The 20,212-nt window shown below is 46.4% G+C and overlaps 1 protein-coding gene across 6 annotated transcripts in view; it reads left to right on the forward strand.

Moving 5' to 3' along the window:
• The window catches only part of LOC139582567 (neurexin-3b-like), a 626,716-nt gene that overhangs the window by 148,078 nt on the left and 458,426 nt on the right, over nt 1-20,212 (forward strand). For all 6 annotated transcript variants that reach the window (XR_011676380.1, XR_011676381.1, XM_071412690.1 and 3 more), the window contains exons 7-8: nt 13,504-13,752; nt 14,064-14,253. Coding sequence is in view for 4 of the 6 variants with exons in the window: in XM_071412690.1 (XP_071268791.1) it covers nt 13,504-13,752; nt 14,064-14,253 (439 nt within the window). In the remaining 2 variants the exon portion in view is untranslated. The remainder of the gene's footprint in view (nt 1-13,503; nt 13,753-14,063; nt 14,254-20,212) is intronic.

Raw genomic sequence — 20,212 nt, forward strand, 5'->3', positions numbered from 1 at the left:
CATGTTGGACAAAACCCACTGAGTCGATGATGGCTCCGAAAGCCTTTTGGAGTGGGTCTGTGGACTTTTTCATGTGAATATTAAAGTCACCAAAAATTAGAATATGACTACAAGGTCCGATAGGAACTCAGGGAACTCAATGAGGAATGCTGTATATGGCCCAGGAGGCCTGTAAACAGTAGCTATAAAAGTGATTGAGTAGGCTGCATAGATTTCATGACTAGAAGCTCAAAAGACGAAAACGTCTTTTTTTTGTAAATTGAAATTTGCTGTGGTATTTGCGGGATGCACGTGGGATATGGTCAATAATGTAACCATGGGGTGAGGCCTCATTTAACACAGTAAATTCATCAGGCTTAAGCCATGTTTCAGTCAGGCCAATCACATCAAGATTATGATCAGTGATTATTTCATTGACTATAACTGCCTTTGAAGTCAGGGATCTAACATTAAGTAGCCCTATTTTGAGATGTGAGGTATCACAATCTCTTTCAATAATGGCAGGAATGGAGGAGGTCTTTATTCTAGTGAGATTGCTAAAGCGAACACCGCCATGTTTAGTTTTGCCCAACCTAGGTCGAGGCACAGACACGGTCTCAATGGGGATAGCTGAGCTGACTACACTGACTGTGCTAGTGGCAGACTCCACTAAGCTGGCAGGCTGGCTAACAGCCTGCTGCCTGGCCTGCACCCTATTTCATTGTGGAGCTAGAAGAGTTAGAGCCCTGTCTATGTTGGTAGATAAGATGAGAGCACCCCTCCAGCTAGGATGGAGTCTGTCACTCCTCAGCAGACCAGGCTTGGTCCTGTTTGTGGATGAGTCCCAGAAAGAGGGCCAATTATCTACAACTTCTATCTTTTGGGAGGGGCAGAAAACAGTTTTCAACCAGCGATTGAGTTGTGAGACTCTGCTGTAGAGCTCATCACTCCCCCTAACTGGGAGGGGTACAGAGACAATTACTCGATGCCGACACATCTTTCTAGCTGATTTACACGCTGAAGCTATGTTGCGCTTGGTGACCTCTGACTGTTTCATCCTAACGTCATTGGTGCCAACGTGGATAATAATATCCCTATATTCTCTACACTCGCCATATTTAGCCTTAGCCAGCACCATCTTCAGATTAGCCTTATCGTCGGTAGCCCTGCCCCCTGGTAAACAGTGTATGATCGCTGGATGATTCGTTTTAAGTCTAATACTGCGGGTAATGGAGTCACCAATGACTAGGGTTTTCAATTTGTCAGAGCTAATGGTGGGAAGCTTCGGCGTCTCAGACCCCGTAACGGGAGGAGTAGAGACAAGAGAAGACTCGGCCTCAGACTCCGACTCGCTACTTAATGGGAAAAAACGGTTGAAAGTTTCTGTCGGCTGAATGAGCGACACCGGTTGAGCATTCCTACAGCATTTCCCTCCAGAAGCCATGAGAAAGTTGTCCGGCTGCGGGGACTGTGCGGGGGGATTTATACTAACGTTACTATCTGTACTTACTGGTGGCACAGACGCTGTTTCATCCTTTCCTACACTGAAATTACCATTGCCTAACGATTGCGTCTGAAGCTGGGCTTGAAGCACAGCTATCCTCGCCGTAAGGCGATCGTTCTCCTGTATATTATGAGTACAGCGACTGCAATTAGAAGGCATCATGTTAATGTTACTACTTAGCTTCGGCTGTTGGAAGTCTTGACGAACCATGTCCGGATAAAGCGTCCGGAGTGAAAAAGTTGAATGAAAAAAAAAAGTTGAGTGAGGGAAAAACTAAAAATATAAACGGTAATTAAAAAGTAAAAAAACGTAAAGTTGTCAGCTAGCAAAGTAAGGTTGGCAAAGTAAGGATCATGTACAGTTAATTTTCTCTGACCATTACACAAGGGCTGAAATTAGCTTGAAATCTTCATAATTGTTTATCTTTCTTGGGGAATCTTTAAACTATCATTCTCCACACCTTCGGTAAACCTGCAACTGTTGTGATTAAATTCTCATTATCACAAACGCTCATATTTCAAAGGACAGCTATTTACTGTTGAAAGAGAGGATGACAATGACAATCTCTCCTCAGAAGGAAGACTAAGGGTGCATTCAACATGTCATCCTGTTCCTCTTATAGACAACATCTGTATTTTTTGTCTCTGTACTCCAGCACAATATATTATTTACCGTTCATTTTCATTGGGCCTAAATAATCTGAAACACAACCAAAACCAACAGGAAATGCATCCAACAAGTTTGTTGAGTCACAAGCTTGATTATTTAATTTGTATTTATTTAACTAGGCAAGTCAGTTAAGAACAAGTTCTTATTTTACAATGACGGCCTAGGAACAGTGGGTTAACCCCGGCCAAACCCTCCCCTAAACCGGACGACACTGGGCCAATGGGACTCCCAATCACTGCTGGTTGTGATACAGCCTGGGATTGAACCAGGGTCTGTAGTGACACCTCTAGCACTGAGATGCAGTACCTTAGACTGCTGTGCCACTCGGCAGGAGGGTGTTAGGAATATGGGACTAAATACTAAACTTTTGACTACTTTAATACACATATAAGTTCATTTTTTGTCCCCTAAAACTATTTACAAAAAGTGCTGTAACGGTTCACCCCATATAAACGGTTCACCCCATATAAACGGTTCACCCCATATAAACGGTTCACCCCATATAAACGGTTCACCCCATATAAACGGTTCACCCCATATAAACGGTTCACCCCATATAAACGGTTCACCCCATATAAACGGTTCACCCCATATAAACGGTTCACCCCATATAAACGGTTCACCCCATATAAACGGTTCACCCCATATAAACGGTTCACCCCATATAAACGGTTCACCCCATATAAACGGTTCACCCCATATGGATGAAAATACCCTCAAATCAAAGCTGACCGTCTGCACTTTAACCTCATAGTCATGATATCATTTCAAATCCAAAGTGCTGGAGTGTAAACGCTCCCCCCATGTTTGGAATAATTTACAAAACCTAATTTCATCTTGAATCTTTGGTGCCAACAGGGCAGTTTAGAAGGCTGATGAGGGATGAATTCACTGAGGTTTGCAAGTGTTTTAGGGATTGTAAAAATGTATTTGTGTTGTTTAAATGTAGTGTCTCTGTAACTGCTGTATCTTGTAGTTTACACATTCCTCCCGGTCTCCCGGTCTCCCCCTGTCCCCCCTGCTTTCTAATGACACCCAGAGACCCGTTCCCCCGGTCCCCCTGTCCCCCCTGTTTTCTAATGACACCCAGAGACACAGCTATACCTACAGTCAGAGTAACACCAAGATGAATGTGTTCAGTAGATGAGAGTTCATCATTGGGACAATATAGGAATAATATGATTGCCTTATGGGGACATTTATGATTGTCTTCCAACACTAACAGCTAACCTCCCTCCATGTTTTCAGCATCTGTATCAGCAGTGTAAATCTGTGTACAGAGTGGTTGCCTCTCCAGCATTATTATCAATCACCATGTGACTGGTGGAGTGGAGCTTCATAGGTTGTATCCCAAATTGTACCTTATTTAGTGCACTACTTTTGACCAGAGGCCCATATGGAATAGGGTGCGATTTAGGACGCATCCACAGCATGCGATCCACGATGGACTGCATTGTGTTGCATGTCCAGCCTGGCTTGACTGACTGACTGTCTGCTGGGTCTATCCCTTACAACCATGTTCACCCTGCCGTGGCTCTGTCTGGGCTGATGAACTCTGCCTGCCAGCACACTGCCTCTATCCCTTTCTCTCTCTCTCTCGCTCTCTTTATCTGTCCATCTTTATGTCCCCCTCCCTCTCCTCCTCTGTACACAGCTGATGAGGGATGACTCAGTTCATTTGGGCCAACTGGATGGTTGGATCACGCTTCATCACTGCCTCTCTCTTCCAATGCTTTTCTCATGGAACAGAGGGAGGAGGAGGGATGGAGGAAGTGGGAGGAAGGCCAAAGAGGAGGTGGGAGGGGGGAGGGCCAGAATGAGAGGGTGAAGGAGGGATGGAGTGGGGCAGAAGGAGGAGGGGTTGGACTCCTCTCTCTCTCTTTCTTTCTCTCTCTCCCTCCCTGACTATCTCCCTCCCTCTCTCTCCCTCACTGGAAGTAAAAGAGAATGCTACTGTAGTCCTCCTCTATTCTCTGCACCCTCCACACCCACTAGGCATAGGGACGATAGCAGCATCACTCCTCGTGTGCAGCCATGTGGGCCAGCAGTCATGTGACGTGAGCCAGTGGGCAGCGAGGCGGTAGCGGTGGCAGCCATGTCCCCTGGCGTCCACAGGGCACCAGCGCCAAGACAAGCAGGCCAGGGTTCTAAACAGTCAGCTGGTGTAGTAGCTCTGCTCTGAGAGGCTGTTGTGGCTGCTACTGTCATCCAGATTGTGGACGGAGGGGAGGAAGGGGGATTAGGGAAGGACTAAGGGAGGGAGGGAAGCAGGGAGGGAGTGAGTGAGCGAGAGACCAACATTTGGCATTTGGGAGGAACGTACTGCCCACATCATCCTCAAAGTCGTCATCAGCCGTGTTCTATATTTAACCAAACCAGTCTCTGCTCATTTCAGTTTAAAAAATATATATAAATCACACAGAGCACACGTTTGCTCAGAGGCACGCAGGGATACTCCTCTGACCTCTAACCCCTGACCTTTGCATTGCGTATGACCCCTGAGGATACACCCAGCAGCTCTGCAGTAAACAGACACACAACAATGTGGCCCCTGTCTCTCTACAATGAAAGCCCCACACATCCATACAATGTACATGGTTTTGATATGTGGCCTTTGTCTTTCTAGTGCCAGTATAACTTACTGTTACAGCATGAAATCCCTCCAGCCTCCACCTAGGTGAGCTATTGCTCACATATTCATCTTAATGATATCCCTATTTGTACACACAACACCACTCAATTCCACCATCTCCACCCAGGAATATGAATAAAGATTTTCAATAATGTTTATTATATCACATTTATCTGGATCAAACCACTTCATTTCAAATCCCTAATCCCTCCTCTCGTCCAATTTTAAATCATATTTACACACAGGCTCATTGTAGCATCGATCTACCCTTGTTTAAACATTACTCTCAAGGCTCTCTGGGGAGAGGCTGTTGAGTCCTCTAACTACATTACAATATTGTGTGTGTGTGTGTGTGTGTGTGTGTGTGTGTGTGTGTGTGTGTGTGTGTGTGTGTGTGTGTGTGTGTGTGTGTGTGTGTGTGTGTGTGTGTGTGTGTGTGTGTGTGTGTGTGTGTGTGTGGCTATTGGAACTGGCCTCTGTCTTTACTCATGTGGTATCACACCTCCCTTATTAATACTACAGCTAAATCAGAGGGAGCGAGGAGGGAGGGAAGGAAGGAAGGAAGGAGGGTGGTAGGGAGTATGGAGGGAGAGAGGCGTAGAGGGAGGGATGGCGGGAGAGAGGCGTAGAGGGAGGGATGGCGGGAGAGAGGCGTAGAGGGAGGGATGGAGGGAGAGAGGCGTAGAGGGAGGGATGGAGGGAGAGAGGCGTAGAGGGAGGCATGGAGGGAGAGAGGCGTAGAGGCAGGGATGGAGGGAGAGAGGTGTAGAGGGAGGCATGGATGGAGAGAGGCGTAGAGGCAGGGATGGAGGGAGAGAGGCGTAGAGGGAGGCATGGAGGGTGAGAGGCGTAGAGGGAGGGATGGAGGGAGAGAGGCGTAGATGGAGGGATGGAGGGAGAGAGGCGTAGAGGGAGGGATGGAGGGAGAGAGGCGTAGAGGCAGGGATGGAGGGAGAGAGGCGTAGAGGGAGGCATGGATGGAGACAGGCGTAGAGGGAGGGATGGAAGGAGAGAGGCGTAGAGGGAGGGATGGAAGGAGAGAGGCGTAGAGGCAGGGATGGAGGGAGAGAGGCAGGGATGGAGGGAGAGAGGCGTAGAGGCAGGGATGGAGGGAGAGAGGCGTAGAGGGAGGGATGGAGGGAGAGAGGCGTAGAGGGAGGGATGGAGGGAGAGAGGCGTAGAGGGAGGGATGGAGGGAGAGAGGCGTAGAGGGAGGGATGGAGGGAGAGAGGCGTAGAGGGAGGCATGGAGGGAGAGAGGCGTAGAGGCAGGGATGGAGGGAGAGAGGCGTAGAGGGAGGCATGGATGGAGACAGGCGTAGAGGGAGGGATGGAGGGAGAGAAGCGTAGAGGGAGGGATGGAGGGAGAGAGGCGTAGAGGGAGGGATGGAGGGAGAGAGGCGTAGAGGGAGGGATGGAGGGAGAGAGGCGTAGAGGGAGGGATGGAGGGAGAGAGGCGTAGAGGGAGGGATGGAAGGAGAGAGGCGTAGAGGGAGGGATGGAAGGCGAGAGGCGTAGAGGGAGGCATGGAGGGAGAGAGGCGTAGAGGCAGGGAGGGAGGGAGAGAGGCGTAGAGGCAGGGATGGAGGGAGAGAGGCGTAGAGGGAGGGATGGAGGGAGAGAGGCGTAGAGGGAGGGATGGAGGGAGAGAGGCGTAGAGGGAGGGATGGAGGGAGAGAGGCGTAGAGGGAGGCATGGAGGGAGAGAGGCGTAGAGGCAGGGAGGGAGGGAGAGAGGCGTAGAGGCAGGGATGGAGGGAGAGAGGCGTAGAGGGAGGGATGGAGGGAGAGAGGCGTAGAGGCAGGGATGGAGGGAGAGAGGCGTAGAGGGAGGCATGGATGGAGAGAGGCGTAGAGGGAGGCATGGAGGGAGAGAGGCGTAGAGGGAGGGATGGATGGAGACAGGTGTAGAGGAAGAGATGGAGGGAGAAAGGCGTATAGGGAGGGATGGAGGTGGGGCTAGAGGAAAGGAGGCACGGAGGGAAGGAGAGAGAGAGGGAAGGAGGGAGGGAGGAAATGAGGGAGGGTGACAAGGAGGGAGCGAGGAAATGAGGGAGGGTGGCAAGGAGGAAGGGAGGAAATGAGGGAGGGTGGGAGGGAGGGTGGCAAGGAGGGAGGGAGGAAATGAGGGAGGGTGTGAGTGAGGCATGGAGGGAGACAGGCGGAGAGGAGGGTATGCAGGAGAGGCATGGAGGTGAGGAAGGGAGACAGGTTGAGTGGGCAAAAGGGAGGGAGAGAAAGATGAAGGCAGCCAGGGAGAGAGGAAAAAAGGCACTGTGTATGGGGTTAGAGAGGAAAAAAGGCACTGTGGATGGGGTTAGAGAGGAAAGAGAGGCACTGTGGATGGGGTTAGAGAGGAAGGAGAGGCACTGTGGATGGGGTTAGAGAGGAAGGAGAGGCACTGTGGATGGGGTTAGAGAGGAAGGAGAGGCACTGTGGATGGGGCTGGAGAGGAAAGAGAGGCACTGTGGATGGGGTTAGAGAGGAAAGAGAGGCACTGTGGATGGGGTTAGAGAGGAAGGAGAGGCACTGTGGATGGGGTTGGAGAGGAAAGAGAGGCACTGTGGATGGGGTTAGAGAGGAAAGAGAGGCACTGTGGATGGGGTTAGAGAGGAAGGAGAGGCACTGTGGATGGGGTTGGAGGGGAAGGAGAGGCACTGTGGATGGGGTTGGAGGGGAAGGAGAGGCACTGTGGATGGGGTTGGAGAGGAAAGAGAGGCACTGTGGATGGGGTTAGAGAGGAAAGAGAGGCACTGTGGATGGGGTTAGAGAGGAAAGAGAGGCACTGTGGATGGGGTTAGAGAGGAAGGAGAGGCACTGTGGATGGGGTTGGAGGGGAAGGAGAGGCACTGTGGATGGGGTTGGAGAGGAAGGAGAGGGACTGTGGATGGGGTTAGAGAGGAAAGAGAGGCACTGTGGATGGGGTTAGAGAGGAAGGAGAGGCACTGTGGATGGGGTTGGAGAGGAAAGAGAGGCACTGTGGATGGGGTTAGAGAGGAAAGAGAGGCACTGTGGATGGGGTTAGAGAGGAAGGAGAGGCACTGTGGATGGGGTTAGAGAGGAAGGAGAGGCACTGTGGATGGGGTTGGAGAGGAAGGAGAGGCACTGTGGATGGGGTTGGAGAGGAAAGAGAGGCACTGTGGATGGGGTTAGAGAGGAAAGAGAGGCACTGTGGATGGGGTTAGAGAGGAAGGAGAGGCACTGTGGATGGGGTTGGAGAGGAAAGAGAGGCACTGTGGATGGGGTTGGAGAGGAAAGAGAGGCACTGTGGATGGGGTTAGAGAGGAAAGAGAGGCACTGTGGATGGGGTTAGAGAGGAAGGAGAGGCACTGTGGATGGGGTTGGAGGGGAAGGAGAGGCACTGTGGATGGGGTTGGAGGGGAAGGAGAGGCACTGTGGATGGGGTTGGAGGGGAAGGAGAGGCACTGTGGATGGGGTTGGAGAGGAAGGAGAGGCACTGTGGATGGGGTTAGAGAGGAAGGAGAGGCACTGTGGATGGGGTTGGAGGGGAAGGAGAGGCACTGTGGATGGGGTTGGAGGGGAAGGAGAGGCACTGTGGATGGGGTTAGAGAGGAAGGAGAGGCACTGTGGATGGGGTTAGAGGGGAAGGAGAGGCACTGTGGATGGGGTTGGAGGGGAAGGAGAGGCACTGTGGATGGGGTTGGAGGGGAAGGAGAGGCACTGTGGATGGGGTTAGAGAGGAAGGAGAGGCACTGTGGATGGGGTTAGAGGGGAAGGAGAGGCACTGTGGATGGGGTTGGAGGGGAAGGAGAGGCACTGTGGATGGGTTTGGAGGGGAAAGAGAGCATTGATCTAAAGTAGATTAGTCTGTGTGTCTGCTCCCAGCACGGATCAATATGCCATCTCAGGGAGGAGACGGAGGAAGAGGAGGAGGAGGAGGAATGGAGGAGAAAGTGGAGGAATGGAGGAGGAGAGATGGAGGTGGACAAGGAGAGGTGGAAGCGAAGGAGAGATGGATGAGAGATGGAGGAGGAGAAGGACAGATGGAGGAGGAGATATGGCGGAGGAAGAGAAGCCTGTGCTTGCATTATAAATGGCCCCAGAGACGTCAGGGATGGCCGTTGGATAGCATAATACACCTCTGACCGTAACAAAGTGGAAGATGAGGGATGCAAGAATGCATTCCAAATGGCGTTCTATTCACTTCATAGTGCACTACTTTTGACCAGAGTCCATAGGGCTCTTGGAAAAATGAATGCACTATATAGGGCATAGGGTGATATTTGGGGCGTATCGTAGGAGAGGCAGTGTATTAATTACCACCATTGGGTTAATGATCAACAGAGCAGGATGGAGTGGCCGTCCCATTCATAACCAGAAGCAGATCTATCTGTCTGTAGTTATTACTATACAGAAAGATTGATTGTGGTGTATTAGTGTGTCCTTGAATAACGAGGGAAAGAGATGGTGGTGTACAGGCCCCTGGACCCCTGAAGGGCCTCTTCTCACTGTCAGACAAGGTGGGAGGGAGGTAGGAATAGATAGAAGGCAAGGTGATACTACAGAAGTCTAGTCTGGTTCATCTCAAGAGAAACACCCCTGGTTCGTTCTACCTCAAAAAGTACAAGAAAGAGGATTTGACACCCCATCGTCTCAGAATGTTCTGATGTAGTTACCATTAGCAGTCCTGAAACTTGGTGTTGAAATACAATTTGATCTCTGAGAAATTAAGCTAATAAATTGCACCCAAATGGGCTATTTTCATTTATAGGATTCAGGTCATATTCAAAAAATATATTACCCAACATCCGATTTGAATAAACATATTCCTACCAATGAGTAAGATATGATGAATACCCCCCCCCCCCTAAAATGTCAAAAGCCACGCACGGAACACAGACCCCCCCCACACCCCATACCAATCCCACCTCAACAACCAGTATGCAGTATCAGTACTCTATGTCTGACAAGTAATATGAAGCCGCGGCTTGGAGTATTGCTTCTCCATACTATGTAATGTATTCTCTTTGAATCTGGTGTTTTTTCCCCCCCTGTACAGAGAAATTTGTCTTTGAAGTTGCTTGCACTAGTCACCATAAAGTGACATTTTTTTTTAAAAGTAGTGTGAAAGTGCAAGTTTTGACCACTAGATACCCCTGTTCCTGCTATACCACCACAGTATTTTACCCGTTCTCTTTGGGAAGAAAACCAATAGATGTGTCTCATTATGAAAGTAAATTGTGTGGTCATCCTCACAATTCAAGCTGTGTGTGGATTTTGCCCATTTCGTTGGATTTGTCATGTCTTACTCATTGGTAGGAAGACGTTTGGTCCAAATCAGATTTTGGCCACTACATTTATTTTAATATTATTTGAATCCTATAAATTAAAATGGCCAATCTTGGTGCAATCAATTAGCTTAATTTCTCAGAGAGAAAAATAACATTCAATAAAATAATGTATTTTTTTTAACCAGTTTTTGTTTTTTTACCTGTTTCTAACTACAAAAACAACTCCAGAACAATCTGTGATGGTCAAATCAAATCAAATCAAACGTATTGGTCACATACACGTGTTTAGCTGTTATTGGAGGTGTAGCGAAATGCTTGGGTCTCATGGCTTGTTGAAATGACATGGAATGACTCCCCTGCCATTCAGGTTCTCATCATCAATCACTTCAGACTTTGGTCCAGCGTCAGTCACCTTGCATTATTGAAGTGTACAGGTAGTCGATGAGGAATTCAGAGAAGTCTGATAGTATGCTACCAGATCAGTCAGATAGAGAAATGGGTTCAGTTCACAGTAGGTAGACTGGTGGTTAGACGTGGGTACAGATGTTGAGTATTACACAAACATTTAGCTCACCGGCTCCCTAGTGACACACAGTCACCTGGTATACAGTACATGGACACTAATCCTCTCCTCTCCACTTCCCTCTGTCTCTCTCTGTATGCCACCATTTTCTCTCTCACCTTATTTCCTTTCTACTCGCAACTAGCATCTCTCTCTCTCTCGGTGTCTCTCTGTAGTTATTCTCTCATCTCTCTCTCTGTGTCTCTCTGTAGTTATTCTCTCATCTCTCTCTCTCTGTCTCTCTGTAGTTATTCTCTCATCTCTCTCTCTCTCTCTCTGTGTCTCTCTGTAGTTATTCTCTCTCATCTCTCTCTCTCTCTCTGTGTCTCTCTGTAGTTATTCTCTCTCATCTCTCTCTCTCTCTGTTTCTCTGTAGTTATTCTCTAATCTCTCTCTCTGTGTCTCTCTGTAGTTATTCTCTCATCTCTCTGTGTGTCTCTCTGTAGTTATTCTCTCACCTCTCTCTGTGGCTCTCTGTAGTTATTCTCTCTCATCTCTCTCTCTCTCTCTGTGTCTCTCTGTAGTTATTCTCTCATCTCTCTGTGTGTCTCTCTGTAGTTATTCTCTCATCTCTCTCTGTGTCTCTCTGTAGTTATTCTCTCATCTCTCTCCCTTTGTCTCTCTGTGGCTACTCTTACTCTTCTCTTGCTGGGTCAATGTACTCTCTTTCCCTTTCTCACTGTTATGACTCTCTCTTTCTTTACTTATTATCTCTATATATATATATCCTCTCTCTCTCTTTCTCTCCCTCTATGTCACAGTCTCTGGGCACCTGTGTTGATTTACTGTCAAATCTTCCAGGATTATCTGTAATCCAGACCTGCAGCTGCATTCTCAAATACTACTGCTTCTGTTCACCATGCACGAGAGAGAGAGAGAGAGAGAGAGAGAGAGAGAGAGAGAGAGAGAGAGAGAGAGAGAGAGAGAGAGAGAGAGAGAGAGAGAGAGAGAGAGAGAGAGAGAGAGAGAGAGAGAGAGAGAGAGAGAGAGACTATAAACCTCTTTGGACTCAGCCACTCTGTTTTCTGTCACTTGTGTTGTAGGGAATAAAAGTCGTGCACTATGTGGGGAATTAAAGTTGTGAACTATGTAGGGAATAAAAGTCGTGCACTATGTAGGGAATAAAAGTCGTGCACTATGTAGGGAATAAAAGTCGTGCACTATGTAGGGAATAAAAGTCGTGCACTATGTAGGGAATAAAAGTCGTGCACTATGTAGGAAATAAAAGTCGTGCACTATGTAGGGAATAAAAGTCGTGCACTATGTAGGGAATAAAAGTCGTGCACTATCTAGGGAATAAAAGTCGTGCACTATGTAGGGAATAAAAGTCGTGCACTATGTAGGAAATAAAAGTCGTGCACTATGTAGGGAATAAAAGTCGTGCACTATGTAGGGAATAAAAGTCGTGCACTATGTAGGGAATAAAAGTCGTGCACTATGTAGGGAATAAAAGTCGTGCACTATGTAGGGAATAAAAGTCGTGCACTATGTAGGGAATAAAAGTCGTGCACTATGTAGGAAAAAAAAGTCGTGCACTATGTAGGGAATAAAAGTCGTGCACTATGTAGGGAATAAAAGTCGTGCACTATGTAGGGAATAAAAGTCGTGCACTATGTAGGGAACAAAAGTCGTGCACTATGTAGGGGATAAAAGTCGTGCACTATGTAGGGGATAAAAGTCGTGCACTATGTAGGGAATGAAAGTTCTGTACTATGTAGGGAATAAAAGTTCTGTACTATGTAGGGAATAGAGGTTGTGAACTATGTAGGGAATAAAAGTTCTGTACTATGTAGGGAATAGAAGTTGTGAACTATGTCAGACGCAGGAGAGCAGAACTGGGTAATAACCGGAGAGGTTTAATTATCAAAACCAACGGCATCCAGAAATACACAAAATATGGGTACAAAACCTGTCGCGCACCAGTCAAAATGTGCACAAGCACTTAAAACAAACTATTTCACACACATACATGGGGGGAACAGAGGGTTAAATACACAACACGTAATGAGGGAAATGTAAACCAGGTGTGTGGGAAAACAAGACTAAACAAATGGAAAATGAAAGGTGGATCGGCGATGGCTAGAAGACCGGTGACGTCGACCGCCGAATGCCGCCCAAAAAAGGAGAGGAACCGACTTCGGCGGAAGTCGTGACAGTATGTTGGGAATAAAAGTTGTGCACTATGTAGGGAATAAAGTTCCATTTTGAATGCAGTTTGTCTCATAGCACCAGTACTCTGCATGACTGTCCTAGTAATCCATAGATCATACTACCCCAGTGTCGTCCAGTGGAGGCTGCTGAAGGGCTCACAGTAATGTCCGGAACGGAGAAAATGGAATAGAAACATGGAAACCATGTATTTGATACCATTCCATTAATTCCGCTCCAGCCACTAGCACTAGCCCGTACTCCCCAATTAAAGTTCCACCAGCCTCCTGTGCTTTAGGCAGGTGTTGAATCATACAGTATGTCAGCATGTGATCTTCCTGCGTATGGACAGATTACAGTTCAAATAGGAAACAACAAGGGATATTGGATTCATATGTTTTTCTCAAGCCTTCAAAACATGATCAACATATTATAGAAAAACCAATATGATATTCCACATACTGAATTAGAAAATAAACTATCGTCTCAAAACATATTTAAACATTATCGTGTGGAACAATGACCGTTCCTCTCACTCCTCTCTTCAAGTTGTCGGTGTAGTGTTTCTTTTGTTCTCTCTTCTCTTTCATCTCTTATGCTCTCATTTGCCTTATTAACCTCTCTCTCTCTCTCTCTCTCTCTCTCTCTCTCTCTCTCTCTCTCTCTCTCTCTCTCTCTCTCTCTCTCTCTCTCGCTCTCTCGCTCTCTCGCTCTCTCGCTCTCTTTCTCTCTCTCTCTCTCTCTCTCTCTCTCCTCCAGGTGGTCTATAAGAATAATGACATCCGTCTGGAGCTCTCCCGTCTGGCTCGCATCGTAGACCCCAAGATGAAGCTCCAGGGGGAAGTGGTGTTTAAGTGTGAAAACGTACCCACCCTGGACCCAATCAACTTTGAGAGCCCTGATTCCTACCTCAGCCTGCCCAAGTGGAATACCAAGAGGGTCGGCTCCATCTCCTTCGATTTCAGGACCTCCGAACCCAACGGACTCATCCTCTTCACCCATGGCAAGGTATACAAACAGCACAGCTTACCTGTTGTACTTGTCTTTCTCTCACTCAAACTCACACTTGTTTTTCAATTTAGCATGTTGCATCTATTTTGAAGGTTTCACTTGCAATGGTTGTGATATGTGGTTGATTAACCTGCCTTGGTTGTGATATGTGGTTGATTAACCTGCCTTGGTTGAATGCACTGAAGTTTAAGTCTGCTGTGGGTGAGATATTCCCCCTGTTAAAAGCTATTTAGCTGAAACATTGGTCATTGATTTGTGGCCTACAGTTTATTATCTGTCAGCACCTAAAGAGTGTTCTTTATTTCCAGGCCCAGGACCGCCGGGACGCGGCAGGGAAGAAGAACAACAAGGTGGACTTCTTCGCTGTGGAGCTGCTAGATGGAGGGCTGTACCTGCTGTTGGACATGGGCTCGGGAACCATCAAGGTCAAAGCCACACAGAGCAAGGTCAACGACGGAGCCTGGCACCACGTGGATATACAACGGGACGGACGATCAGGTGAGGAGGGAGGAAGAGGAGGGGTGGGAGGAGGAAGAAGTGGTAAGACATTAATCATGAGGATGATGAGGCAAAACCTTTTTCGATTCAATTTGCTGATTCTATTTCTTCCACAGTGTGCTTATCCTGTGTGTCCTCTGACCTGGTAAAGGTTGGACAAACAGGACAGAACACAGAGGTGTAGAGAGGAAAATTATACTATAGTACAGAGGTTAGGATGTTGTTGCCTTGATCTCCACAACAGAATGGATTCACCACATAGCAGCCAGAGAGAGTGAGAGAGAAACAGAGATAACAACCTTCCCTAACAAAACCATCACCTACAGAGAGATGAACCTGGAGAAGAGCCCCCTAAGCAAGGCCATCACCTACAGAGAGATGAACCTGGAGAAGAGCCCCCTAAGCAAGGCCATCACCTACAGAGAGATGAACCTGGAGAAGAGTCCCCTAAGCAAGGCCATCACCTACAGAGAGATGAACCTGGAGAAGAGTCCCCTAAGCAAGGCCATCACCTACAGAGATATGAACCTGGAGAAGAGTCCCCTAAGCAAGGCCATCACCTACAGAGAGATGAACCTGGAGAAGAGTCCCCTAAGCAAGGCCATCACCTACAGAGAGATGAACCTGGAGAAGAGTCCCCTAAGCAAGGCCATCACCTACAGAGAGATGAACCTGGAGAAGAGTCCCCTAAGCAAGGCCATCACCTACAGAGAGATGAACCTGGAGAAGAGTCCCCTAAGCAAGGCCATCACCTACAGAGAGATGAACCTGGAGAAGAGCCCCCTAAGCAAGCTGCTCCTGGGGCTCTGTTCACAAACACAAACACACCCACAGAGCCCCAGAACAGCAACACAATTAGACCCAACTAAATCATGAGAAAACAAAAAGATAATTACTTGACACATTGGAAATAATTAACAAAAAAACTGAGCAAACTAGAATGCTATTTGGCCCTAAACAGAGAGTATACAGTGGCAAAATACCTGACCTCTGTGACTGATTCAAAATTAAGGAAAGCTTTGACTATGTACAGACTCAGTGAGCATAGCCTTGCTATTGAGAAAGTCCACCGTAGGGATACCTGGCTCAAGAGAATGTGCACAATGTGCTATGTGCACATTGCCCACAAAATGAGGTGGAAACTGAGCTGCACTTCCTAACAATGTATGACCATATTAGAGACTCATATTTCCCTCAGATTACACAGACCCACAAAGAATTTTAAACAAACCCAATTTTGATAAACTCCCATATCTATTGGGTGAAATATCCCTTTGTGCTATCACAGCAGAACGATTTGTGACCTGTTGCCACAAGAAAAGAGTTACCAGTGAACAAACGCTATTGTAAATACAATCCATATTTATGTTTAATAATTTTTCCTTTTTGTACTTTAACTATTTGCACATCATTACAACACTGTATTTAAACATAATATGACATTTTAAATGTCTTTATTCTTTTGGAACATGTGTGAGTGTAAAATGTACTGTTAATTTTTTATTGTTTATTTCACTTTGTTAATCCATTTCACATGCTTTGGCAATGTAAACATAGAGTTGAAGTCAGAAGTTTACATACACTTAGGTTGGAGTGATTAAAACTCGTTTTTCAACCATTCCACACATTTCTTGTAAACAAACTATAGTTTTGGCAAGTCGGTCAGGACATCTACTTTGTGCCTGAGACAAGTCATTTTTCCAACAATTGTTTACAGACAGATTATTTCACTTATAATTCACTGTATCACAATTCCAGTGGGTCAGAAGTTTACATACACTAGGTTGATGTATGATGTAATGGCTTTAGAGGATTCTGATAGGCTAATTGACATCATTTGAGTCAATTAGAGGTGTACCTGTGGATGTATTTCAAGGCCTACCTTCAAACTTCGTGCCTCTTTGCTTTACATCATGGGAAAATCAAAAGAAATCAGCCAAGACCCCATTAAAAATTGGAGACCTCCACAAGTCTGGTTCATCCTTGGGAGCAATTTCCAAACGCCTGAAGGTACCACGTTCATCTGTACATCAATAGTACACAAGTATAAACACCATGGGACCACGCAGCCGTCATACCGCTCAGGAAGGAGACGCGTTCTGTCACCTAGAGATGAATGTACTTTGGTACGAAAAGTGCAAATCAATCCCAGAACAACAGCAAAGGACCTTGTGAAGATGCTGGAGGAAACAGGTACAAAAGTATCAATATACACAGTACAACGAGTCCTATATCGACTTAACCTGAAAGGCCGCTCAGCAATGAAGAAGCCACTGCTCCAAAACCGCTATAAAAAAGCCAGACTACGGTTTGCAACTGCACATGGGGACAAAGATTGTACTTTTTGGAGAAATGTCCTCTGGTCTGATGAAACAAAAAAATAACTGTTTGGCCATAATGACCAACGTTATGTTTGGAGGAAAAAAGGGGAATGCTTGCAAGCCGAAGAACACCATCCCAACCATGAAGCACGGCATCATGTTGTGGGGGTGCTTTGCTGCAGGAAGGACTGGTGCACTTCACAATACAGATGGCATCATGAGGAGGAAAATGATGTGGATATATTGAAACAACATCTCAAGACATCATTCAGGAAGTTAAAGCTTGGTCGCAAATGGGTCTTCCAAATGGACAATGACCCCAAGCATACTTCCAAAGCTGTGGCAAAATGGCTCAAGGACAACAGTCAAGGTATTGGAGTGGCCATCACAAAGCCCTTACCTCAATCCTATAGAACATTTGTGGGCAGAATTGAAAAAGCGTGTACGAGCAAGGAAGCCTACAAACCTGACGCAGTTACATCAGTTCTGTCAGGAGGAATGGGCCAAAATTCACCCAACTTATTGTGGGAAGCTTGTGGAAGGCTACCCAAAACGTTTCACCCAAGTTAAACCTTTTAAAGGCAATGCTACCAAATACTAATTGAGTGAATGTAAACCTCTGACCCGCTGGGAATGTGATGAAAGAAATAAAAGCTGAAATAAATAATTCACTCTACTATTGTTCTGACATTTCACATTCTTAAAATAAAGTGGTGATCCTAACTGACCTAAGACAGGGAATTTTTACTAGGATTAAATGTCAGGAATTGTGAAAAACTGAGTTTAAATGTATTTGGCTAAGGTGTACGTAAACTTCCAACTTCAACTGTATGTTTCCTATGCCAATAGATCCCCTTGAATTGAATTTAATTGAGATCGAGAGAACAGAGTGAGAGAGAGAGAGCCAAAAGAATGAGAGAGGGATAGAAAGAGCCCAACATGAGAGAGGGATAGAGAGACCAAAGAGAGAGAGAGAGGGAGAGTAAGAGACCAACGAGTGAGAGAGTGACACCAAAGAGTGGGAGAGAGAGAGAGACCAAAGAGAGAGGGAGAGAGAGAGAGACCAAAGAGAGAGAGAGGGAGAGAGAGAGACCAAAGAGAGAGAGAGGGATAGAGAGAGACCAAAGAATGAGAGAGGGAGAGAGAGAGACCAAAGAGTGAGAGAGGGAGAGAGAGAGACCAAAGAGTGAGAGAGGGAGATAGAGAGACCAACAAGTGAGAGAGGGAGAGAGAGAGAGAGAAAGACCAACGAGAGAGAGGAGAGAGAGAGACCAAAGAGGGAGAGAGAGAGACCAAAGAGAGAGAGAGAGAGACCAAAGAGAGAGAGAGAGAGAAATACCAGAGTGAGAGAAGGAGAGAGAGAGAAAGACCAGAGTGAGAGAAGGAGAGAGAGAGAAAGACCAGAGTGAGAGAAGGAGAGAGAGAGAAAGACCAGAGTGAGAGAAGGAGAGAGAGAGAAAGACCAGAGTGAGAGAAGGAGAGAGAGAGACCAAAGAGAGAGAGAGAGAGAAAGACCAGAGTGAGAGAAGGAGAGAGACCAAAGAGAGAGAGACAGAGAAGGATAGACCATTAGAACTGCTGTTATTTGATGTCCTGTCCTGTGGTATATATCAGCTTAGAGCCCTGTGTCAACACACTATACTCTGGTTAACCATACCTAGCATCGATTAAAGAAGGGAACAACAGGAGGATTGGGAGAACAGGGGGATTTTCAGAAGGAAGAATAGAGAAATTAGACAGACATATGGATATGCGGCTGAGTGGAGTGGTTTAAAGAACTGGCATAATAAAACTTGTTTCTATATACCGTGCATTCGGAAAGCATTCAGACCCCTTGTGTCACGATCGTCGTAAGCATACTCGGACCAAAGCGCAGCAGTTTGGCAGTCCCACATGTTTATTCAATGAAACGCACAAAAACAATAAAGAACAAACGAAACGTGACGTTCTGAATTGCTCACAGGTAACAACACAAAAAACAAGATCCCACAAAAACCCAGTGTGGAAATGGCAGCCTAAATATGATCCCTAATCAGAAACAACAGCTGCCTCTGATTGGGATCTATACCAGGCCAACATAGAAATATAACAACCTAGATTACCCTAGTCACACCCCGACCTAACCAACATAGAGAATAAAAGCCTCTCTATGGTCAGGGCGTGACACCTTGACTTTTCCCACATTGTGTTACATTACAGCTTATTCTAAAATGTATTAAATCATGTTTTCCCCTCATCAGTCTACACACAATACAAAATAATGACCAAGTGAAAACAGGTTTTTTACATTTTTGCAAAAATGCTGTGAGACAGGCGCATCCTGCTTCAATTGATAATCCTTGAGATGTTTCTACAACTTGATTGGAGTCCACCTGTGGTAAATTCAATTGATTGGACATGCTTTGCAAAATCAAACACATGTCTATATAAGGACCCACAGTTGATAGTGCATGTCAGAGCAAAAACCAAGACATGATGTGGAAGGAATTGTCCGTAGAGCTACGAGATAGGATTGTGTCGAGGCACAGATCTGGGGAAGGATACCAAAAAATGTCTGAAGCAATGATGGTTCCCAAGAACACAGTGGCCTCCATCATTCTTAAATGGAAGAAGTGTGGAACCACCAAGACTCTTCCTAAAGCTCTTGGGGGAGAAGGGCCTTGGTCAGGGAGGCGACCAAGAACCCAATGGTCACTCTGACAGAGCTCCAGAGTTCCTATGTGGAGATGGGAGAACCTTCCAGAAGGACAAACATCTCTGCATCACTCGCTTGGAGTTTACCCAAAGGCACCTAAAGGACTCAGACCATGATTCTCTGGTCTGAAGAATCCAAGATCACCAACATCTGAAGGAAGCATGGTGGTGGCAGCATCATGCTGTGGAAATTTATTTCAGCGGCAGAGACTGGGAGACTAGTCAGGATCGAGGGAAAGATGAACAGAGCAAAGTAAAGAGTGATCCTTGATGAAAACCTGCTCCAGAGCAATCAGGACCTCAGACTGGGGAGAAAGTTCACCTTCCAACAGTACAACGACCCTGAGCACACAGCCAAGACAACGCAGGAGTGGCTTCGGGACAAGTCTCTGCATGTCCTTGAGTGGCCCAGCCAGAGCCCGGACTTGAACCCGATCTAATATCTCTGGAGAAACCTGAAAATAGCTGTGCAGCGATGCTCCCCATCTAACCTGGCAGAGCTTGAGAGGATCTACAGAAAAGAATGGGAGAAACTCCCCAAATACAGCTGTGCCAAGCTTGTAGCGTCATACGCCATCATACCCAAGAAGACTTGAGGCTGTAATCACTGCCAAACGTGCTTCAACAAAGAACTGAGTAAAGGGTCTGAATACTTATGTAAATGTGATATTACTATATATATATATATATATATTTTTTTTTTTTGCGAACACTTCTCAAAACCTGTTCTTGCTCTGTCGTTATGGGGTATTGTGTGTAGATTGATGAGGGAAAACCTTTTTTTATTCCGTTTTAGAATAAGGCTGTAACATTAAAAAAGTGGAAAAAGTGAAGTGATCTGAATACTTTGCGAATAAGGAGTTCCTGTTCAATTTAAATCTCTCTGTAGTTAGACATCAGCGCTACCTAGTATTTAACTTGGAGTATATGAAAAACAAACGGAA

This window comes from Salvelinus alpinus, chromosome 8 (genome assembly GCF_045679555.1).
Source record: "Salvelinus alpinus chromosome 8, SLU_Salpinus.1, whole genome shotgun sequence".
Lineage (NCBI taxonomy): Eukaryota > Metazoa > Chordata > Actinopteri > Salmoniformes > Salmonidae > Salvelinus > Salvelinus alpinus.